Source organism: Dryas octopetala, chromosome 4 (genome assembly GCF_963921425.1).
Source record: "Dryas octopetala chromosome 4, drDryOcto1.1, whole genome shotgun sequence".
Classification (NCBI taxonomy): domain Eukaryota; kingdom Viridiplantae; phylum Streptophyta; class Magnoliopsida; order Rosales; family Rosaceae; genus Dryas; species Dryas octopetala.
In genome coordinates, this window is record NC_141369.1 from 23,894,558 (window position 1) to 23,917,974 (window position 23,417).

Here is a 23,417-nt window from a genome sequence, read left to right on the forward strand (position 1 = left end):
TCACTTTTTGTTTGTCTTCTCATGTCTAAGATGTTAATACAGAATCAATTTCACATTGCCAATAGATTACGCAAGCAAGTAGTCAAATATAAATATGTAACTAATATATGCAACCCCATACAGAAGAATGACCATGGCATAGAACCATACCCTGATCGATCTCTATGCATATTAAGAAGCTTGTTCGCATACCACAAAACTTCCCGGATTAATGGTAATGCTCTTTGTGCAATTATCAGTTTTGTATATCCCAACAAGTCGATCCGCCAACTCAAACATATTGTTCCTAAGGCTGTATGTGCCATAAAATCATTGTATTAAACAGCAGATTAAATTAATTTAATACCGGTAATCCCAGTTATAATCCACCAAGAGCATTTAACCAACCTTATGATTATGAACTGTGCATCTTTTGTCCGGTCCTTCACATAATGGCCCACAATAGAGACATTCTTGAAGTCTACAATGCCAAATGAACCATAAAAATGAAATGTTGGCCAAAATAATGAAAATACATAAGTGATATGATAAACTTAAGAATTTAGCTCAAGCATTCATACCTAGGGCAGCATCGATTTCATCCATTACATAAAGAGGGGTAGGCTTGTAATGATGCAGTGCAAAAACAAGAGCTAATGAGCTCAATGTCTGCAAGCAGTAAAAGGGCCAACATAATTTACCGGAATTATAAAGGACAAACATTATACATTCCTATTTATTGTATCGACAGGGGTTACTGGCGTCAAGGAAATCAAGAAACAAAGAGTTAGCAATATTCAGAGTACCTTTTCACCACCCGATAAATTTGCAATATTCTTCCAACTTTTCTTTGGGGGTCTGACACTGAAAACAACACCTTCAGCGAAAGGATCCAGGGAGTCCACAAGCTCAAGTTCTGCATCACCTCCCAGCGTGATCATCTGTGTGCATATAACAGAAGCAAAATAGATAAGGAGCAGTGAGAACAAGACAAAGAAAACCAGATATGAAGTTCATCCCAATGAAACAAATAAGGTAAAATCAAAATAAAACGAGTAAAACTGTAAAACACCATTTGGTATAAGTAGCACAAGCGATGCCTGTGCTAACTCAAGTCTCAAGCTGTTCAACAACATGCTCACTTGAAGACCAGTGTCAATGAAAGGTAAAAAATATATAATCCATAAAAAATGTGTGTGAGAGAGAGAGAGAGAGAGCTCAGTTGACAAACCTGATACATTTCCTTTAACTTTAAAGATATTGCATTAAATCCTGCCATGAACTCATCCAACCTAAAAATCAGAATAATTTCACATGAGTTGAAGTTACAACTACGAAAACATACAACACACATATAAAACAAAAGGTATCATGCCTCTTCTTTCTCCATTCATCATACTGCCTCTTTATGTCATCACGCTGTTGAGTGACCATGTTAAGATCCTCGACTCGTTCATTATATAATGAGACCTTTCTCCGATACCTATTAAAATTAAATTAGAACTCTGCAGTATACAAATCAAATAAACAAAATCTTATGCTGCAAATAAAGGGAAGACATACTCTGCAATTGAATCAAGATTCGGATTCATCTCTTTCAATTGTGCTTCCAGAAGTGCCACCATTTCAAGGGCCCTTTTAAGGTGACAAGGGTTATTAAGAACTTCATCTGCCAGAGTCGCTTGAAGCTTTTCAGAGTCCACTAAATCCTTCTGAATTCTGCGAACAAGATATAGTATTAAGTTAAAATGTCGAATACACCATTCTAAACAAGTATTTTCTCAAATCCACATACTGTTCCATATGCTTTATAAGGGCAGTTTGCAAGTCATCAAGCCTTTTCTTGTAACCCTTTCCCTTCAATTCCAGCTCCTTGTATAGCTTCTTCGTATCTTGTAATTTAAAGTCGGCATCAACCTGTGACACTCACCAAGAAATTGTTCATGGTGTTAACGGTAGAAATATCTGACCGGAATAAATAGATATAAAAAAAATATAAGGTACCAGATTTGGTCCTATGCTATAAAAGTAATAATCATGATCAAAGAAGTGAGCACAGAATGGGACCAATTACTAGTAAGTTCCAGTTACTAACACTATGGTTGTCCTTACTACTTTGCAGATCATATTTGTCTAGTTTTACGGCCATAGTTGACACCAGTGGACATTAAAACATGGTATTAGTTTACGTACGATAAAATGACCAAGAATAATGATATGCATGTTTTGGCATAGTACCTCAGACGCCCGCAACTCATCCATAGTCCTTTTCATTTTGTTATAATCTGATTTCACTTTATCCAACACATCTTTATGGATATCAATCAGCTGCACAAGATAAAACAAATCATATAGCAGTAATACAACTTTTTCTATATAATTTACCATGGTGCATAAAACTAAAAGTAAACCTTCTGTGTTCCCCCGTAGTTCTCTTTAACTACAAATGCCTTCTCTTCTATTTCTTTGAATTTGGCGCACAATTTTTCCTTCTCCTTATCAAGTCGTTCTTTCTCAATCGTTGATTCTTCAATCACCTTTGTCAACTTCTTTATAGTTTTCTGTCCAGTCTCAATTTGGACTTTGCGGCGGTTAATCTCAGTGTTGTTTTTATCAATATCCTGATAATTGTGTAACACAAATTAGGACAGACACTCCATTATAGTAGATCGGATCACAGTGATGTATACTTACAGACTGAATCTTATCGACCTTTAACTTCTGTGCTTTTAATCTTTCACCACCAGCATTTTCTATATTACTCTGAAGCTCCAAGGCCTAGAAACAAAGAAAACCAGGAATGATTATCAAGCAACTCAAACATTTAAAACACCATGTACCACTATATTATAGTTCCAGTCATTCCCAGTATTTTACAACTGAATCACAAAGTAGACCAGAAAATAAACCACAAACCAGGATTACAAGTGGACTGTATTTTATTGTTCAGTTACCCAACATGATTGAGCGGCTACTTTCAAGGACAAAAGTCATAAATGAGTTCCTCACCTTCTCCTTCAGCTGCTTAGACCCTTGTATAAGTTTATTAATCTCCTTTTCTTCAGCAGCAATAATATTCTTGAGTTTATCTAGCTGATCAAGCTCATCCTTCTTCGGCTGTGATGCAGCCTCCAGGGAACCAATTTGCTTCTCAAGATAACTATGTTGCGAATTCAAACTGTCAATCTGTTCAAAATGAAAACTTTTAATGAAATAAATTCTTCTCAGATATATAGAGCCCTGGACAATCCATACTAAGAATCACCTCTTTCTGGCTTTTAGCTAATTCCATCTCCAAGCGTGCAACTGCTTTTTCTGAGGTTTGATACCTCCTCACTGCAATAGCAATTTGTTGGCGGATGTTAAATAATGAATCAACCATGGCTGCAAGCTCCCTTTCAGCATTTGCAACAGCTTCTCCTGACACACTGGTGGCACGGATGGAAGTACCGATCTTACCACCACGTGGCCTACTTCCTCCACCACATATAGTACCAGATTCTTCGATTATTGCACCATCAAGTGTCACCACTCGTCTAAAGTTTGGGTTTTCTTTATCAAATCCAATCTTTGTTGCCTAAAATTGGAAATAAAGTGTTATGTAATTGTTTGCCAAACTAAAATGAAATTTAATGGGAATGAAAACAAAGCCACACAAGACCACTAATTCTATTTATGTGAGAAAATGAACATCAATTAGAATCTGTTTGGAACCATTTTTAAAAAAAAGATATTATAAAGGAACTGACATTGGTAAGAAATCACTCCATAACAAGATGTAATATTTGCCCCTCTATGTTAAAACCATTGAATGTACGAAACAATTATGGCAAGGCCAAAATGGCCTGTAACAAAAAAGTCACTCCTAGTATCTTAGAATATCCTTGCCAGCTATCATCACTACTATGCTCAACATCCTTTCAGACATAAAAGAGCAGCAATGTTCATGTTTGTTTAGGGTTTTAAATTATGCAAAATAAAGAAGCTTAAGAATCAATCTATTCAGATTTAACAGGCTGCCTATTTGGCAGCTTCTAGTTATAGGAACCATCACAACAAATCCAAACCAAGAAATACTTTAGCAAGCCACAAGCTCAAAACTAAAAGTAAAATTAGTATACCATAAGAAAACAATTCACAAATATACAACAGATCCATTTGGTTCTGCGTGTATGCTTAACTGAACAAAGAACATGAGATTGATACATATGGAAATTGGAAAGTACCTGGTCAAGATTTTCAGTTACAAGAGTGTTTCTCAATTGTGAATAGAAAGCAACTTTCATTCTCTCATCCTGAACTCTAACTAAATCAAAAAGGCGTGGAACTCCCATTGGAGTGCTTACATTCTCCTTCAACCTTCGTAAATGACGATCTTGCTGTTCCTGAGATATTAAATTACAACATGAAGTTGGATTCAACTAATATTGGTGTAATTAATGGTTAATAGTGGCTACCAAGACATACCACCAGTCACTAGAGTAATAACTTAAGATTCCAAAAAGAACTTTGAAAAGATTGCACTTGCCCAATCTAAGAAGTTAATATCCAACTGTAGTAGCAGTTCAGTCCAAAGACAGCAGTATATAGGGATCACTCTGTTTTTTTTTCCCCCCACAGTTGTGTCTTTAGTTAAATTTTTGAAACCTAGCCTCAGATGATCAAAAACACTTTCACATAACAAATTTCAAAATTTCAAAGTCAAGTTGCCTCCAATTCAATGAAACTGATCTAGAAACCACCTCCCCCATAAAAGGTTTTCAGGTGCTCAAAACAATTGATAAATGTTAGGATTTAGGGTTCTACAGAACACTGTAACATGGGATTGATACCAATATCAAGAAGGTTCCAATGCCAAAATTCCCTCTTCGGAGTAGCTCAACACATGCTTGTGCTGTGCTAGTTGTTTCCACCACAATATAATCAAGTCCAGGGCAAGCTGTTGAAATGGCAACATCATATTTTGCTGCAAAGACAGTGTCGATAAAAAAACAAAAAAAAAAAAGTTAATTCCAAAATAAAGTGGATGAAAGTATGTGCCTTTGTAAATCAATAAATTATAGGGTGAAATGGAAACATCATATTTTGCTGCAAAGACGGTGTCAATAAAAAAAAAAAAAAAAAAGTTAATTCCAAAATAAAAAGTGGATGAAAGTATGTGCCTTTGTAAATCAATAAATTATAGGGTGAAGAAAAGGATATACATTTTGGTGTGCCAGCACTCATGAATCATAAATGTAAGTGAGTGGCACTTTTTACTTGGCTCAAGACATTTAAGCCAGTAACAAGTACAAATCTAAACTTCCACATATTTAACTATTTGTCAGTTAAAGTAGGGCTGATGGCATCGATATGCATAAAAAGGAAAAAGAAAATTTTAAATTTTCCATGTGACATTTGAACAGCGGAAGAGTTAACAGCATTTAAACGATAATCCCAATGCACATAACACTCACCATCAATAGCACCTAAATCACCCAGTCGACCATATATTCCCTGTATTTGGTTGGACTCCTTAGCATGTAAAATTGCTTTTAAAATTTTATCATGACTCTTCTCAGAATCCAAAACAGACTTAAGTTCTGCAACCTTCTGTCTTGCAGCTTGTTCACAAGGAATCAAGGCTTCTTGTTGTCTAATGTATTCCTGCAAGAATACATGTTCTTACCACAGCCTCTTGATGTGCAAAGAAATAAATAAAAAAAAAATTTCAAATTAAAATTTCGAAAATGAAAATACAAACTTGCTCCTCTGTACAAGCTTCCATCCCTTCAAGCTTGGTCTTTTCTAATTCACTTTGAATTTTTGCAATGCCAGCAGTTTTTGTTTCTATCTTTCCTAATATATCATCCATCTGCTTTCGAGCATCTTCAAAAGCTGCACGACTAGCTTCATGCTGAAACATTTAACAATTTCCTTCAGCCATATATTTGAAATCATCCTCAAACTAAAATTTATAAGTTCTTCAATCCAAGGAGTGGCACAAAAGAACTCTTTTAGTTTTTAGTCACATCATTCATTATAATCTTTAAAAGAGAGGAGAGACTCAGCATATCCAGAGCTGTCGTGTCACCATTAAATTATATTTTTATTAAAGAAAGTGTCGACATCAATATAGCAACGTTACCTTTTCATCCAAAAGCTTCTGTTCAGTACATGCAACTTCAAGTTTCCCCTTGTGCTCAATCAGTTTCTTTTCCCAAGGTTCTAATTCAGCACGAACTTTTGTAAGCTCAGAGCGATATCTTTCAGTTTCCACTGCTTGTGAAAAGAGGAAAGCACATGACCTTTTAGAAAGTTAGATACACAGCTACATTTGTGATTGAGAGAATTGATACCAACGATGTAAAAGGAACTAACTTTCGAATAATAAACAAAGTGCTAACACCTAAAGATGAAAACAATACATAATAGACATCGTTGGTATAACTACGCAAGTATTTATGTCAATTATAACAAAGAGATGTCATGATCCATTGCCCTTATCTTATCAAGATGCAAAGAAAAACCCCTACAACCATTACTTTTCGACCTAAATAAACGTAAATATAATATACAATATTCTGGGCTCAAATGTTTATCATATTAAGTGCATCACAATAAAATTGTACAAATTATTTTCTTTTGTGATAATGTTAACAAGTCTAACAAATAGAAAATCCCAGATTTTGGATAGCTAAAATTGAAAAGAAACCACCTTTTGAATTTTCTATGATTTCCTCTAGGACTTTTTCTTCATCCAACAAGAGTTTTTGCAGGTGCGGAATACTTTCCTCGAGTTTCGGGATCAGATGTGTCGAGTCCTCACACTCCTTCTCTATGTCGCTAATCTTGGATGAATCCTGCAGTTGAAGACAAAAAGGTAAGATGTATATCTGTTTTCATTTTTCACTTCAACTAAAGAATGCCTTTCCCCTACCTTTTCAAGTTTATCATTCAGTTTCTTGCTCTTCTGCTTCACATGCTTCAGATCTTCACGATATTTAACATCCTCCCTTTCAAACTGCTTAAATTCTTCCTTACATTTTCTGAGGTTATTATCAAGTTCCTAGTTTATTCAAACCAAAATATTGATTCTAATCATGTCTTGACGAAGTGATTAAGACATAGCATAAGTATTGATGTACTTGACATTTCTTCTAACAAACAAAAAAATTCAAATATTATTGATATAAGCTTGGTTTGTGACAATAGTAAAAGCATGTAAACCAAACCTCTTGCTGTTTCATATGTTTATTGTGCACAGATTCAAGTTCCTTCAATGCATTAGTACTCTCCCGGATCTTCTCCCTGAAACAGTAACCAAGATCCACATTAAAAATAAGTTTTGAATCAACTTAGTACTAATGTGACAAAATTTACCTTTCGGTCTTTAGATTTTCTTCTAAGCTGGACATATTTTCTTGAAGATCAACCAATTTTGCAGTGGTATCTTCATGAGCCAATTTTGTGGCTTTCTCTTGCCATTTCAGAAGTGACAACTCTTTCAGCATGTAGGCTTCTGCTTCATTTTTCACATCCTGTTTAATGATATAAATCAATCAGTCAGTGAAGCATAGTAGATGTTTTAATGATAGTCTACCAATGTGCAAACTATATGTACCTCCAAGCCATCTCTTTCTTTCTCTGCCAACTTAACCATTTGCACCACCCCAGATCTTTTCTCATTCAGGGATTCTAGCCTATGAGACCAATGAAAACAGCCAGGCACAGTTGTCAGAAATATGACCTCTAAACATCCATTTCTATATCAGATAAAGGATGTTCATCTGACCTCTAAATATCATGGCAGAAAGGCAGGAAATAAATGTTATCAAGCAAAGAATGTTCATAAAGCCACCATAATTAAGTTAAGAAGAACAAAATGCTAGTTGTAGAGGGTTTTTTTTTTTTTTTTGGGTATGTCAGATAACAGATGCATCATCTGGGAGTGTATTTATTATCATCTTAGTTTTGGATGTTATGCAGTAACACAGTTGCTACTTCAATTGAAAATTTGTAGAGAGTGATTCTAGAGATCTCCATCTGTTTCTGTAAGAACATTAATGCATGTCAAATTTCATTCTCCAGTCTTTCATTCTCTAGCTAACTAACAAGAACTGTCTTTGCCAGGCAATTCTACAAGAAGGAAGTAAAATGTGTGATTGAAAGTAGAATATGTATGTTCAGGAGCAGGACTATAACATGTAAACCTTTCAATGAACTAAAAACAAGACAGAGTACTCACTCTTTATACGATTCATCAATTTTTTCAACATATTTGTTAGTCCCAATAATGTCCTCAAGGTATTCAAGAAAACCTTCATCATGGGATCCTTGAGCTTTTGGCTTCATAAGTGAAATCTGCTCCACTTCACCCTGATATTAACCACAAGAAAACTCTTACAACACAGAGACAATCTTGCTTAAAGTAGAAGAGTTGCATGCCTAATATCGAACCTGAAGAATCAAAAAGCGATTGTTGTCCAGGTCGACTCCTTTTCCTTTCAGTTTCTTGGTAACTTCAGTAAAATTGCTTGCCCGATCATTAATGTAATATTTGGAGGAGTTATCGCGAAACGCTACCCTAGTAATTACAAAATCACTTCCTCGAACAGCTTCAAATGTTCCATCATCCTGTAATGATTGTTGAATAGGTTAAACTCCCACCTGATACTAAGGCACACGGGAGGCAAGCCAAAACTTTAACTCATATTATTATCATTATTAAATACCAGAATAAACCAAAAAAAAAAAAAAGAATGAAGAGTCCTACATGTTTAGTTAAACTGATTGCTTTTCCTAAAAATTTGTTACAACCGAACACTTAAAAATTGAGACTTTATTTTTTACCAACTAGAGGGTAGACAACAACTTTTAGAGTAATGAGAAAAGACCACATTTACCAAATCAATGATTTCCTGGAAATGAACTGAAACTCCTGCGCTATCAAGATTCTGGTGATTAGTAGAGTTGTGAATGAGCTCCGAAACTTTGTTAAGTCGCATCTAGACAATTCACAGCACAATTAGGAACAGAAAGAGTAAGCAAAACCAAATAAAAAAAATATAGCCTTTGTTGCTTTTTTAAAGCCACATTTATACAAGAGAATGCAAAATAATTATGCATAATTCGGAAGAGTATACAATATACCTGCTTAGCTCGCTTTCCAAATACAAAGAGCATTGCATCTATTACATTGCTTTTCCCACTCCCATTGGGTCCAACAACTGCAGAAAAGCTCTGATCCCCGCCAAAAAAAAAAAAAAAGTATTCATAAAATGCCTTTTTCTCGGCAACAAGCAAAAACCCTAGCTTCCAATTTTACAAAATGAACAAAGCATGGAAAATAAATAAAAAATAATTGAAAAAAAAAAAAAACAAAGAAAAAGAAAACGGACTAACCTTGTGGAAAGGACCAACGCGTTGTTCACCGGCGTAAGACTTGAAGTTCCTCATGACCATTTCCCTGATAAACAGCCTCGGGGCTCTGGCTCCACGACCCGAGTCTGATCCGTCGGTCATGAACTCGTCCTGCGGTTCCGTCCCCATTTTTTCCAGAGTCAACTCGGATCCCTTTGTTTCTCTTTAGAATTTATTAACTTAAGTGAGTGAGAACTCGGAACTCAGAATTGAGAAGTAGAAGCGAGATGCTTCTTCTCTCTCAGCTAATTCAGAATTTTCAATTCTCAGGAATCTCAGGCTCCACACTCAAACCCAAAGCAAGTGACTCGTCCGGTCTCTGATAAGGTTTCTATCTATTCTACCAGACCACGGTTTTAAATTTAAACCGAAAAACAAAAAATTATAAAAGCATAAATTATTTTGTATTTTGGGGAAAACAAAATAAATGTCGTTTTGGCGGGAAACTGAGCAATGTAAAGTGTAAACTTGTAAGGGCTTCAAGAATCAGAAATGGGCCTTATTAACGGGCCGCCCATGATGGTAGTCTTAGCCCGCATAGTAGTGGGACAATCAATTTTCAATATCAGAGATTCAAAGAACCATCAAATGATCAAGAGGGGGACGGTGGGGATCGATGCAAATTTTTGTAGTTTTTTCTGTGAAGGGTTGATTGTTGTTTTTGTCAACAAAAATAAAGGGTTAGGGTTGAGTTTGAAATTAACAAAATAAAGGTTTCAAATAGCAATATTCTTCGCATAATTATGGCATCAACAAATTAATAATTTACTAATAGATATCATTCCACGCATAACAAATTTGGCTTGATATAATTAAGCAGATATAATTGATTAATAATTTACTAATCATATCATGAAAATTTGAAATAATTCACTTTCATTTAAATGGCGTATCAAAGTTTCCGAACCTAAAGAAAAAAAAAAGTTTCCGAACCTAAGGTACAATTTTGTCATAACATAAAAAAGTAAAATTTTGTCGTAACATAAAAAAGTAAAATTTTGTCGGATATCGAATAAATGAGCTTAGTGCATTAAAATTTTGTCGTATGTTCGATCGTCGACAAAAGTTCGTTGGAATGAAGTTACCAAATTACCCCAACCGTTATGTCTATGAATAAATTTTTAATATCTCTTTTTTATTTTAATTTTTTGTGTTATTGGGTTATTGTACATTAGGGTTTTAGATTATAGGTGTCAGTGTGATTTTTTTCTACAACATCACTTAAAGTTGTCAATCAAACTAATTTCGTTATACGAATCAACATTTAATGATACCTGTTGATGATATCTGATGATTCCTAACATATTAATGAAAATATATTAAAAAACAAGTTTTAAGAAAATTTATTCTCAAAATTCAGTTAGAAGTTAATATATGGTGGCAAGAAAAAAGACCTTCATCAATCCTTATAGTGGAAAATGTAATATTACTTTTATGAATGGATGATCCACAGATTATTCAATTTAAAACCAAAGTTTTCTTTAAACTAAAGCTATAATAACAACCTAACTATTGATCTAATGGTATTTATCCTTAAAATGTAGAAGAATTCAAATCAAGAGAACTAGAGCTATAATATATAGTTTGTATGATGAAAGAATTGAAGGGCATCTTTTGTTGAGAATTGGCTTAGGCCAAAGAGTGGAACAATTAATTGAACAATTTGGTTTTGAATCAAAAAAGAATTTATAATTTATTTTGAAAAATTGAAGAAGGATTCCCTTGTGTGAAAATGAAGAAAAGGAAAGGGTATAGAAGTAATTAGAGGCAGATAATCCAAGCATCCGTAACCGTCTCAAATACGAACAAAATGGGATTGAAGCAAAAGCAAAGCAAATTGGAGCAAAGGCAGTAATTATGTGGCAGAAGCACCTGGATTACGCGTCCATTACCCTCCATGCCATGCGCCAAATGGACACCCGAACCTAATTGCTTACATGCATCACGTTTCGGCCTCAGCTTCGGCGCCGTCCGAACCTAAGCTCACCAGCACACACAGGCTTATAAATGTGACCAGCTTGTACACCAGTCCATGCAAACAAGCAAAACACACCCAGTGCAGCTGAGACTCCCAGGCATCCAGAGAGAGAAGACCACTGTCGGTGTATACTTCTCTTTCTCTTTTTTTCATTCAGTTCATCATCATTCTCGAGCTCATCGATCCATCGATCGGTTTTGCTCTTTATACATACATACAGTGATTTAAATTTCCAGCCATATATCATAGATATCAATGTTTCATTTTGTTTTTTTTGAAGGGTTTGATATTTTGATAGCTCAAGCATGAAAATGTTAATTCATGTTTCTCTTCAAAACATGGGTTAACAAGAGCATCCCACATCGGAAATATAAAGTCGACTCACTTTATATGTATCATATTTCATTAATTTTAGTGACTGATAATTGATTTTGAGTTAGATATTCTAGTTTTTTGTAAATGTTGAGGGATCTAATCATGCATGGCTTGATCTGGTGTAAAAGCGTTAGTAAGTAGAATTAATTTGAATGGAGTTTTTACATTTGTATATTGTTTTTGAAATTAAGCAGAATTTGAATGGAGAATATGGGAGAGAGCGTGGACAAAAAGGAGGTCTCTCTGGAGAAAGAAGCAACTAAATATATCGACCTCAATAAGGATGTTGAGGCCGGGACTGAATCAGCTGGAGGATATGTTGAGTGCAGGATCTGCCAGGAAGAAGATTTTATTCAGCAGTTGGAAACTCCTTGCAAATGCAAAGGCACTTTGCAGGTATACAACTAATAATTAAGCTTAGCTTAATTGTTTTTACTTCAAATTCATTATTCTTTCTTTAAAAAAATGCCTATCACTTGAATATATATGGATCCAGCTAATGTTTTTTATTTTTTTTCGGAACCAAAAAAAAAAAGTTGTGTTTTTTTGTCCTGACTCCTGAAGAAGGCGTACGTGCCAGTCAACCCTGGTTTGGTTTTTGTATGTTTGTTGAAACGAGTCAAAGAGAGTCATGCAATTCATCCTTTTTTAATTTGGTCTTCAAATTCTTTTTCTTTCCATCTGGAAAAGTAAGTAACTTACGGTGAATTGGAGACGTCTGACAACTTGTTATCTAGCTAGCTTCTAATTAATTAGTTAATTAATTAAGGCTGGTTTTGTCTTCCTATATATGTAGTTTGCTCACAGGGATTGCATTCAAAAATGGATAAACGAGAGGCAGGCTCTCATCTGCGAAATATGCAACCAGGTATATAACAATAACATATATGCTTATAATTCCATCATCACTAGAAGAAATATGTAATTTAATTAGTGATTTATGCTTATGTACGTACATCATAGCATGCCTTTATAATTAAGTAGTATTAATTTTTCTGTACAGGCATATGGATCTGATTTCAGTATAACAGTAGTACGACCCCCTATTGAATGTGATACGAATCAACCTGAAGATGTCACCATTGGTATCATGAGGCAAGTTCTCTTGATATTAATTAGTATTTGTACTAATTAATGTATTAGAAATTAATTAAGTACATTTTTTTTTCCAACTTAAGCTCTAATATATAGTGTACTTAATTAATGGTGATCCATATATCCATATGAGCATGCATGTGTGTTGCAGTGAAAGCTATTTCGCAGTTGACACTGCTCTGCCGAGGGACATGCAATTCCAAGGTCCGAGGGCGGCGCACGCGCAGGCAGAGGCGGCAGCAGCCTCAGAGTTCCTCCGGATGCAGCAACTGAACGTTCCAACGTCTAGATTTAATGGCTTTGGAAGTACATCACTGTGCCGCATTGGAGCTATCATCGTAAGCCTTTAATTAATTAATTAAATCAACTCATAATTAATCATATATTCATGAACTTGGCAACAAGTTAACCTTAATTCCATACAAAATTATGAGCACTAATTAAATTATATATACAATGATTGATGTTATTATGTTTTTTTTTTTTTTTAATTCCCAATTTTATACATTGAGAAAGCAATTTTGTGTGCGTTGGTGTAGTGCACCGCTCTTTACCTTCTATTAATAGCGAGTGAAATAAGAGGTCTGCTACATTTACAAATTCCATCACCCGAAACCCAACCCATGAACACTAATCCATGGTTAGTGGTGGACTTATCAATTACTAATTACAATTAATATTATATATGCATAGTTTCCTATTCTTTTCCCTTTTATAGTATTTTTCTAGACTCTAATCTACTGTTAATTTCATCAGCTAATTATTAATTTGAGGCCTCAGCAGCTTCCATAAGCAAATTAATGAACTAATTCACTTTTCATATCTCTGTGTCTATTCTTGCCTAGCAGTGTTTGGCGTTTTTGGTGGTGAAAGATGCCTACTACTTTTACCAACATGGGGGGGACGGTGATCTTCTTACTATCATCTGTGTAAGTACTACTGGATTAACGAAATCATTAACACTAAAATATATATATATATATCCATTAATGCTCTAAAAACGTTTAATTATATGGTTGTACTTTAAGATTGATATTATAACTCAGCTCTCTCTGTTTCTCAGGTCTTTTTGGGTTTCTTTTTACCATGCTATCTTCTGGCATGGTTTGCCAATGTCTGGGTAAGCACTAATGAAGCACTGTCTGCACACTCTCTCAGATATTTAGTAATTATCTAATTAATTTCATGATATTATGTGTTAATTTCTAATTACTGTATGTTTTTCTTTTAGTACTTTGACCGGAACCAGGGGGATGGTAGACTAGCAATGGCAGAAGTCGCAGTTGTACCACAGTTGTCTAGCAGGAGGTGATGTCCTACAGCTGAAGATCACTTTCAATGGACTGCTGAAGACTTATTTGTGTTGTAATGTTGTGTCGTGTCCATGTTTATGTTTTTGTTTTTGTTTATGAACATGTGTTGTGTATGTGCTACTTTTATTTAAAGTTTGTGTGTTTGATCATCAATAATTATGGGTTGTATAAACCAACAAACTTCAACTTTGTTCTCATTATTATGAATGTAAAATTTGTAATGTACGTGTATTGAGTTTTATTTGCGTCATTTGTTCTGTTTTCTAATTTGCTATTGCATATATTAGTTTGGATGGATTGCTGAAGATCTATCTGTGTTGTAATGTTGTGTTTGTGTCTGTGTCTGTGTTTGTGTCTGTGTTTGTGTTTGTGTTTGTGTTTGTGAACATGTGTTGTGTATAAGCTAGTTTTATTTGAAGCTTGTGTGTTTGATGAGTCAATAATGATGAGTTGTATAAACCAAGAAACTTCAACTTTGTTCTTCTTATTATGAATGTAAAATATGTAATGTGTACCGAGTTTTATTTGTGTCATTTGTTCTGTTTTCCTATTTGCTTTTATATATATTGGTTTGGATGGATTACTGAATATCTATTTGTGTTGTAACGTTGTGTCTGTGTTTGTGTTTATGAACATGTGTTGTGTATGTGCTAGTTTTATATGAAGCTTGTGTGTTTGATGAGTCAATAATGATGGGTTGTATTAACCAAGAAACTTCAACTATGTTCTCCTTATTATAAATGTAAAATATGTAATGTGTACTGAGTTGTATTTGTGTCATTTGTTCTGTTTTCCTATTTATTTTTACATATATTGGTTTGGATGGATTGTTGAAGATCTATCTGTGTTGTAATGTTATGTCAGTGTCTGTTTTTATGTTTATGAACATGTGTTGTGTATATGCAAGTTTTATTTAAAACTTATGTGTTTGATGAGTCAATAATGATGGGTTGTATAAACCAAAAAACTTCAACTTTGTTCTTCTTATTATGAATGTAAAATATGTAATGTGCGCTTAGTTTTATTTGTGTCGTTTGTTATGTTTTCCTATTTGCTTTTGCATATACTGGTTTGGATGGATTGGTAAATATTTATCTGTGTTGTAGTGTTGTGTTTGTGTTTGTGTTTGTGTTTGTGAACATGTTGTGTATGTGCTAGTTTTATTTGAAGCTTGTGTGTTTGATGAGTCAATAATGATGAGTTGTGTAAACCAAGAAACTCAAACTTTGTTATCCTTATTATGAATGTAAAATATATAATGTGTATTGCGTTTTATTTTGTCATTTGTTTTGCTTTCCAATTTTCTTTTGCATATGGTTTGGATGGATTTGACTCATTTGAGTACCTAGTGCTTCAATGAGCCAACAAAATGGTACCATGTAGGGGTGCAACTCGGGTGGATTAGGAGGGTTGAAACGTCAACTCAAGCTTAACACATGCTTTATTTTTTAGGCTCGAATTTGAGTTTGGGTTTAGGCGGGTTACAAATAAGTAAACCTATCACAGCCCAACTTCAACTCGGGTTGGGTTCGGGTGGCCCAATTTTCATGGTTAGACTCAACTCACAAAATTAAGAAACGGGTTGGGTTCAACCAATGAAAAAAAAAAAAAATCTTGATAAAAGTATTATACAATTACTTTAATTAATCAAACATCATACGTAAAAATTTAAAATATCAACCAGGTTCAAATAAAACAGAGTAATACCTTTAAAGCTGCAACATGAAGAGAAAATAATAATAATAACATCACAGCTATGTTGCTACAAAAAACCATAGTTTAGGTTTTATTTCACACAAAAATATAATAATATGGGTTATGCTATTTAGACCCAACTAATTTATTTATATCCCCACCACACCCAATAATTTTTTCAAAAATATCCTTATTAAAACCCAACACTACACCCAACTATTCCTACTCTCTATGACTATACCTAACGTAACAAACACACCTGACACTGTTACTACCACCACCACCACCACAACCCAACACAAACACCGTAACCATCACTACCCAACATTGAGGTATTTTCATTGAATAATATAACTCATCCTCCTTCCTTTTTTTTGCCTTGCAGATACATAAAAAATTAAAAAGCAGCCCAACATCATTTCTCCACGATATGCAGATCGCTGAAACCCACCCATTTCTTCTTTCAGTTCTTTGTATTAATCTTGTGAAGGAATAAGAAACTTGAAAGCCATATAATATAAAATTTATTTGCAATTCTATAATCTATCATACCTAAGGTTCAATACAGGAAAAAATGAAAAAACAAAACATCGTCCATTGGAGGGGCCTGGGCTGCTGCTGCTTGTGAGGATGGAGGATGAGTTTGATTATATGAGAATTTTTTTTTATTAGTTAGTATGTCTTTATTGGTCAATTTATATTACTGTACAATATGAAATTACATTTTTAATGAAGTACTAGGATATTAATAAATTAGTTGGAGCTAAATAACATCACCTAATAATATATAAGATAGAATTTTCGATCTCTTTTCTAATTTGTCTTCAATAAAAATATATAAACTAAATACTATATTACTAATTTAAACTAAAAAAACTAATATATACATTATTATATAATACTAATACAAATGGAGTTTAGAATTTGAGTTGGAATTCGGTTCGAGTTCGGGTCCAAACTTGGGTAAACATGACCTCTACTCAAGCCCAACCCGTGAACATGACTGATGAAGATGGACCTGCAAAACCAGTAGCCAAACCACACAAGACAACAGCAGATTGTAGAAGGCTATCTAGAGACCTCTGCGGCTCTAGGCTAAATAAAGTGATATACTTATTCCATTAATCAAAAGCCCCCAACCATCGTTCACAAACAACTTAAATAGGGTGTTAACCCTAGAGTCCTTAAAAGGAAAGGAAACTACCAACCAATTAGGAATACTAAATAATCTTCCCAAATAAATAATTCATAATGAAAATAAAAATACTAAACATATCAAGTCTGGTAGTCATCAAGGTACTCTGGCCTCTTGGTGATCCGCTTGGGTCTCTCATTGGATGCTCCTGCATCAGGCTCCCCTGGTTGAAAATGGCTCGTCCTCGAGTCTAGTTCTTCATCACTGTTTTCTCCATGATAAGCTTGTAAGTCAGCCACGTTAAAGGTTGCAGACACACTCATACTACCTGGAAGGTCGAGGACATAGGCATTCTCACCAGCACGCTTCAATACTCGAAATGGCCCATCAGCCCGATCTTGCAATTTTCCATGTTTACCTCTTGGGAACCTCTCTTTCCTCATATTAATCCACACAAGATCTCCTTCTTTGAATTCAGCTGGTCTTCTGTGTTTGTCAGCTTGCTCCTTGTATTTCTTATTGCTTTTTTCCAGCTTTTGACGAACTTGTTCATGCAATTTCTTGATGTAGTCGGCCATGTCTTTTGCATCCCCACTAAAACGATCCCTGGTAGGCAAGGGAACCAAGTCTAATGGGGTTGTTGGGTTGCGCCCATACACCACCTCAAATGGACTCATATCAGTACTTCGACTTTTGGACCTGTTATAGGCAAATTCTGCTTGTGGCAGAGCATCACCCCAACTGGCCTTGTTTTTGCCCACCAAAGACCTCAACAAGTTTCCCAATGAGCGATTTACTACCTCTGTTTGGCCATCCGTTTGCGGATGGTGTGCACTACTAAATTGAAGCTTCGTACCCAAAGTTCGCCATAGAGTTCGCCAAAAATGTCCGATGAATTTTGAATCCCGATCTGAGGTAATGGTATTAGGAATACCATGGAGCTTGACTATCTCACGAAAGTACAGCTTGGCTATGTGGCTTGCGTCCATAGTCTTGTGGCATGGAACAAAATGTGCCATTTTTGAGAATCGGTCCACCACAACTAGTATAGAGTCATGCCCATGCTTCGTACGAGGGAGTCCTAGCACAAAGTCCATGCTCACATCCTCCCAAGGGCTGTGCGGTTCAGGCAGTGGGGTATAGAGTCCCGTATTTTGGTGATGCCCCTTGGCCACATGGCAAGTCCTACACCGCTGCACATACCTCTCCACTTCTTTATTCATTTTCGGCCAAAAGAATTTTTCCTTTACCAATGCTGCAGTTTTGTCTCGACCGAAGTGTCCACCTAGACCACCCCCATGCTGTTCTTCAATAATTAAACGTCGCACAGAACAATTTGGAATACAAAGCCTACTGCCCTTGAACAAATACCCTTCTTGCAAATTGAAATCTTGAGCTGGCTTTTGGTCTACACATTCAGCCCATATGTGGCCAAAGTCTGCATCATTTTTATATAGATCCCTTAAGTGCTCAAATCCAATTAACTTGGCTTCCATGATAGTCAGCAAGGTGCATCTTCTACTTAGAGCATCAGCCACCTTGTTTTGAGTGCCAGCCTTATGTCGAATGACAAAATTATATTCTTGGAGTTCTTCCACCCATTTGGCATGGCGACGATTGAGCTTTTGTTGGCCATTTATATACTTCAACGCTTCATGGTCGGAATATAGGATAAATTCCTTAAAAATCAAATATTGCCTCCACTCACGCAAGGCCCGGATGATGGCATAAAATTCTACATCATACGTAGAGTACCTGCGCCTTGTGTCATTAAGCTTCTCACTGAAGAAAGCTATTGGCCTCCCTTCCTGGCTCAAGACTGCACCAATCCCAACACGAGAAGCATCACAATCGACTTCAAAAACTTTCTGGTAATCTGGGAGTGTCAACACTGGCGCTTCAGTCATGGCTTGTTTCACTGCTTGGAAACTGCTTTCAGCTCCACTTGTCCACTTAAACACCCCAGATTTCAAACAGTCAGTTAAAGGCGCAACAAGTGAACTAAAATTTCGAATAAACCTGCGGTAAAATGAGGCAAGTCCATGGAAGCTTCTAACTTCATGGATAGTTTGAGGCGTTGGCCATTCCAAAATTGCTTCAATTTTTTTTGAATCCATTCTAATTCCAGTTGCTGATATAACATAGCCCAGGAAAATCAAGCTGTCCGTCAAAAACTCACACTTTTTCAAATTGACATAAAGCTTTTGCTCCCTTAAAACCTCAAATACAGTCTGGAGGTGACCCATGTGTTGCTTTGAATCCCGACTAAAAATAAGGATGTCGTCAAAATAGACAACTACGAATTTTCCAATATACGGCCGAAAAATTTGGTTCATCAATCTCATGAACGTGCTTGGGGCATTTGATAGACCAAACGGCATCACTAGCCATTCATACAGCCCATCACGTGTCTTGAATGCAGTCTTCCACTCATCACCCGGTCGCACCCTAATTTGGTGATAGCCGCTTCGAAGATCAATCTTAGAAAATATATTTGCACCAGATAAATGATCTAACATGTCATCCAGGCGAGGAATTGGGAACCGGTACTTTACTGTAATTTTATTAATTGCCCGGCTATCTACACACATCCGCCATGTTCCATCTTTCTTTGGGGTGAGTAACGCTGGAACGGCACATGGGCTCATGCTCTCACGAATGACTCCTTTGTCTATCAGCTCCAAGACTTGTCTGTTAAGTTCATCTTGCTCCTGAGGGCTCATGCGGTAGTGAGCTTTATTTGGCAAACTAGAACCAGGGACAAGGTCAATGTGATGCTGTATATCCCTCATGGGAGGTAAACCTGTAGGAAGCTCATCAGGAATAACATCCAAAAATTCTTGTATAAGTGGTTTAAGCTCAGAAGGCACTAGACATTCTGGACCTGACTCTTTCATAAGAAGCAAATACATATTGGCACCCCCTTCCGCCTCTTCCAAAAACTTGGCCATAGTTAAAAAATTACTTCCCTCCCCTTTTGAAGGATTAGGATTATGTTCCACTTTGGATGGGCCCAAAATAACTTTCACACCATCTTTGCAAAAAGTGTAAGTATTTTTATACCCGTCATGCATTACCTTTCGGTCGTATTGCCACGGTCGACCCAATAACAGATGGCAAGCATCCATTGGTACAACATCGCACCATTGAGAATCATTATAATGTTTACCAATGGAAAATGATACCAAGCAGCGTTGATTCACAGTCACCTCGTTCCCTTTCTTGAACCAAGCAAGCTTGTAGGATGTGGGCCTTCGTTCAGTCTTCAAGTTTAGCTTATCGACCATTTCTTGGGCAACCACATTCTCACAGCTTCCTCCATCAATGATGAGGTTGCACACCTTCCCGTTAGTCGTGCAACGTGTGTGAAAGATATTATGCCGCAGCCAATATGGGTCTTCTGTCACTTTGGATGCATTCATGGCCCTCCGAATCACAAGGGCCTCTCCATGATCGCTCCAGGTAATCTCTTCACCTTCATCATCATTGTAATCATCAAACACAGGGGTCTCTTCCAGCGCTACTACCGGTGCTCCACCTAGCTCTTCAACAAGATTAACCATCTTTCGATTAGGACACTCCGAAGCTATATGCCCGATGCCTGAACATTTGAAACACTTTACACTCTTCTGTGTATTGCTTGGATTTAAGCTTGGCCTAGTGTCTCGTGGCTGTAACTTTCCCTGCTCAAAACCATGCATCTTGCTTGAAGAAGATTTTCCACCCAATTTTGATTCAAATTCTTCACTGACAGGTCGTCTTGAACGTTGCCTTTGCTGCTTTTCAACTTGAATGGCCAGCTTGTATACATCATTGTAACCCCAGTATGGCTGTAACACAATTACATCAGAAATCTCTCGTCGTAGGCCCCCAAGATAACGTGCTGTTGTTTGCTCCTCTGACTCTGTCACCGTACTCCTCATCGTCAACAAATCAAACTCCTCTGTATACTCATCTACCGTCCGACCCCCTTGTCGCAGATTATGCAACTTCAAGTAAGTGTTCTGAAGGTAATTCTCAGGTAGAAATTTCTTCTTTAATTCTTTCTTCATTTTCTCCCAAGATGTGATTTTGGGCTTTCCCATCCGTTCACGACGAGCCTTCAATTGTTCCCACCATGCCGACGCATATTTCTTCAACTTGATTGCCACCACCTTCACTTTTTTTTCATCCGGGACATCTTTGTAATCAAAAACACGTTCAACCGAATTGAGCCAATCAATAAACTCATCCGGCTGAATTTTCCCCTCAAATTCCGGGAGATCAACTTTCAAATCAATACTCCGTGCCGCCTCGTTATAAAACGGTCGATCAAGGCGTCCCCCTTCACCCGGCTCACCCCGCGGAGCACGATGATGGAAAGGGTTCTCATCCTCCGTAGCGACGCTCTCGCTGTCAAGATTGAGAGTCTCAATACGGGCTAACCGTTCCGATAGTTGCTGAACCATCCTTCGCATCTCGTCCATGTCGTTATGTGGGTTATCCCGCTGTCGAAAGTCCATCCGTCCATAACCCCGACCACGCCTATAATTAGCCATGGAAATCGCTTGCTCGACTCTCCACAGCCAGCCGTGCTCTGATACCAACTGATGAAGATGGACCTGCAAAACCAGTAGCCAAACCACACAAGACAACAGCAGATTGTAGAAGGCTATCTAGAGACCTCTGCGGCTCTAGGCTAAATAAAGTGATATACTTATTCCATTAATCAAAAGCCCCCAACCATCGTTCACAAACAACTTAAATAGGGTGTTAACCCTAGAGTCCTTAAAAGGAAAGGAAACTACCAACCAATTAGGAATACTAAATAATCTTCCCAAATAAATAATTCATAATGAAAATAAAAATACTAAACATATCAAGTCTGGTAGTCATCAAGGTACTCTGGCCTCTTGGTGATCCGCTTGGGTCTCTCATTGGATGCTCCTGCATCAATGACCTCTACCAAGCCCAACCCAAAAAATTCGGGTTGAGATTAGGTTCGGGTGAGTTTTGACTTTTCTAAACCCTCTCCTCTCACATGAACAGACTAAAGTTAATTGCACCCCTACTACCATGGTTGTCCATGGACAGTGACCCTCAGATTATGCCACTATGGGGTACAACTGTACAAGTGGGTTACCAAAACCTTTTGCTTTTCTCTCTATGTTATTGGTTCACATTGGGTTAATAGCTGCAACCCAAAATCCCATTTCAAGTCCTAGCATCCAAAAGTGACAAGACAAAGGAAAGTGCAAAATATATTGATATATATTACTCTATTTGTGAAACCAGAAATTGCAATGGAGGACAAAAGAGTTGTAGCCACTCTCATTTTAGGTAAAAGCCCCAGTGAGCGGGTGGTACACAACTTTAATTTAAAGTTCTAACCCAACAAAAACAAAACCCAGTTCAAAAGATAGCTCATATATGATATATATAGTTTGTAGTAGTACTAAAGTGATATTTTGATATAATAAGAGAGAAAATGAAGACTCAAAGTAGAGACCGGCTCGATGAATTAAGGGCACTTGGGTCCTCCTTCCTTGGTCTTCCAGTTGTTGTAGCAAGGGCACACAGCTTTGTTCCCATAATACCCCGGAGGCACACACAGGCACTTTCTGCAGCATTTCTGACAGAAGAACATGCAGGGCTTGTGGTATTGGGTCTGGCTGCACCTCCTCGTGCATTGTGGTAGGCATTCTGGTCATTTTCATCAATTCACAAGAAACACACAAACCAAATCATATCAGTCATTTTCCTCTGTCAAAACGAGTCAAAACACCCCCGGGAGACCATGGTCAGAGGTTTGACTTGGGAGAGGATTGTAAATTTGTAACCCAGATTGGCAGATTTGCCATGGTAAACCACAAAACTAAAGGTTTATAGACCCACTTTTGAGTTGATTACTACATTTTGTTGCAACTTGGTCCAAGAATTTTCTAACATGTTATACTTTAATCCAAACTGAACAATTTTGTCTTTCAATGTTAGCCGGACATGAGCTACCTTTGAGGGACAAAATGCAATTCGTGGATTCAAATTACAACAAAATGTAGTTTATATAGACTGCATTAAATTTTAGAAAAAAATAAGTGAACTATTAGTGTAATTAAGCCCCACTTTTATATAACATGAATAGGGAAAGAACCAAAAAAAATTGGGTACTCTTAAATTTACTACTTACGGTAGCTCTTGAGACTCCCAGGTCCATATGGATTCTGAAATCACAAAAAAATAACATCTTAATTAAACAAAATGCAACCATTCCATTCTCACAAACAAGGAAACAAAACCACATCCCAGAAGTATAATCACCCACAATATTTTCTTTGTATGAATCTTTGTTTGAGAGTGAGAGTGAGTGAGATAGAGCTTACATTGCCATGGTGATGACCTCCATGGCCATGGTTGGCCATAACCTGCAAAAATTAGCGAACAAAGCATGTTAAAAGTTGTGAATGTG

General features: G+C 36.6%; 3 protein-coding genes across 5 annotated transcripts; 1 reads left to right on the forward strand and 2 right to left on the reverse strand.

Moving 5' to 3' along the window:
- Positions 1 to 35: 35 nt before the first annotated feature.
- On the reverse strand, positions 36 to 9,574 carry SMC3 (structural maintenance of chromosome 3). 3 transcript variants are annotated; one of them, XM_086241243.1, is made up of 28 exons: positions 9,364 to 9,574; positions 9,112 to 9,201; positions 8,865 to 8,966; positions 8,419 to 8,595; positions 8,207 to 8,337; positions 7,583 to 7,661; positions 7,342 to 7,499; positions 7,194 to 7,269; positions 6,899 to 7,027; positions 6,677 to 6,821; positions 6,107 to 6,237; positions 5,723 to 5,875; positions 5,436 to 5,625; positions 4,812 to 4,945; positions 4,206 to 4,364; positions 3,245 to 3,556; positions 2,989 to 3,165; positions 2,674 to 2,757; positions 2,391 to 2,600; positions 2,218 to 2,307; positions 1,775 to 1,896; positions 1,543 to 1,698; positions 1,355 to 1,462; positions 1,211 to 1,271; positions 786 to 920; positions 561 to 648; positions 388 to 460; positions 36 to 292 (listed from the first exon to the last, which is right to left on the reverse strand). In XM_086241243.1, the coding sequence occupies exons 1-28, from the start codon at positions 9,508 to 9,510 to the stop codon at positions 172 to 174; spliced, it is 3,738 nt and encodes a 1,245-aa protein (XP_086097369.1). In that variant the 5' UTR covers positions 9,511 to 9,574; the 3' UTR covers positions 36 to 171. The 3 variants fall into 3 exon arrangements, with proteins under 3 accessions (XP_086097369.1, XP_086097368.1, XP_086097367.1); XM_086241242.1 differs by lacking the exon at positions 9,364 to 9,574 and having other exon boundaries at positions 2,692 to 2,757; positions 9,112 to 9,169; XM_086241241.1 differs by lacking the exon at positions 9,364 to 9,574 and having other exon boundaries at positions 9,112 to 9,169.
- Positions 9,575 to 11,944: 2,370 nt separating this feature from the next.
- Positions 11,945 to 14,141, forward strand: LOC147288566 (uncharacterized). The gene is made up of 7 exons (XM_086241025.1): positions 11,945 to 12,130; positions 12,531 to 12,602; positions 12,738 to 12,829; positions 12,981 to 13,167; positions 13,678 to 13,758; positions 13,893 to 13,949; positions 14,061 to 14,141. The coding sequence occupies exons 1-7, from the start codon at positions 11,945 to 11,947 to the stop codon at positions 14,139 to 14,141; spliced, it is 756 nt and encodes a 251-aa protein (XP_086097151.1).
- An 8,108-nt stretch (positions 14,142 to 22,249) lies between these two features.
- On the reverse strand, positions 22,250 to 23,398 carry LOC147288567 (uncharacterized). The gene is made up of 3 exons (XM_086240289.1): positions 23,332 to 23,398; positions 23,139 to 23,172; positions 22,250 to 22,654 (listed from the first exon to the last, which is right to left on the reverse strand). The coding sequence occupies exons 1-3, from the start codon at positions 23,358 to 23,360 to the stop codon at positions 22,448 to 22,450; spliced, it is 270 nt and encodes an 89-aa protein (XP_086096415.1). The 5' UTR covers positions 23,361 to 23,398; the 3' UTR covers positions 22,250 to 22,447.
- Positions 23,399 to 23,417: the final 19 nt, after the last annotated feature.

What these genes read in the sequence shown, in the direction of transcription:
- LOC147288567 (XM_086240289.1), bottom strand. Translation starts at nt 23,360, where the DNA reads ATGGCCATGGAGGTCATCACCATGGCAAT. An exon ending in GAGGTCATCACCATGGCAAT is followed by an intron (nt 23,173 to 23,331) that starts GTAAGCTCTATC and finishes TTGTGATTTCAG; the next exon opens with AATCCATATGGACCTGGGAG. An exon ending in TGGGAGTCTCAAGAGCTACC is followed by an intron (nt 22,655 to 23,138) that starts GTAAGTAGTAAA and finishes GAAAATGACCAG; the next exon opens with AATGCCTACCACAATGCACG.
- SMC3 (XM_086241243.1), bottom strand. Translation starts at nt 9,510, where the DNA reads ATGGGGACGGAACCGCAGGACGAGTTCATGACCGACGGATCAGACTCG. An exon ending in ATCGCTTTTTGATTCTTCAG is followed by an intron (nt 8,338 to 8,418) that starts GTTCGATATTAG and finishes GGTTAATATCAG; the next exon opens with GGTGAAGTGGAGCAGATTTC. An exon ending in TAACTGAAAATCTTGACCAG is followed by an intron (nt 3,557 to 4,205) that starts GTACTTTCCAAT and finishes TTCCAATTTTAG; the next exon opens with GCAACAAAGATTGGATTTGA.
- LOC147288566 (XM_086241025.1), top strand. Translation starts at nt 11,945, where the DNA reads ATGGGAGAGAGCGTGGACAAAAAGGAGGTCTCTCTGGAGAAAGAAGCA. An exon ending in ATCTTCTTACTATCATCTGT is followed by an intron (nt 13,759 to 13,892) that starts GTAAGTACTACT and finishes TCTGTTTCTCAG; the next exon opens with GTCTTTTTGGGTTTCTTTTT. An exon ending in CATGGTTTGCCAATGTCTGG is followed by an intron (nt 13,950 to 14,060) that starts GTAAGCACTAAT and finishes TTTTTCTTTTAG; the next exon opens with TACTTTGACCGGAACCAGGG.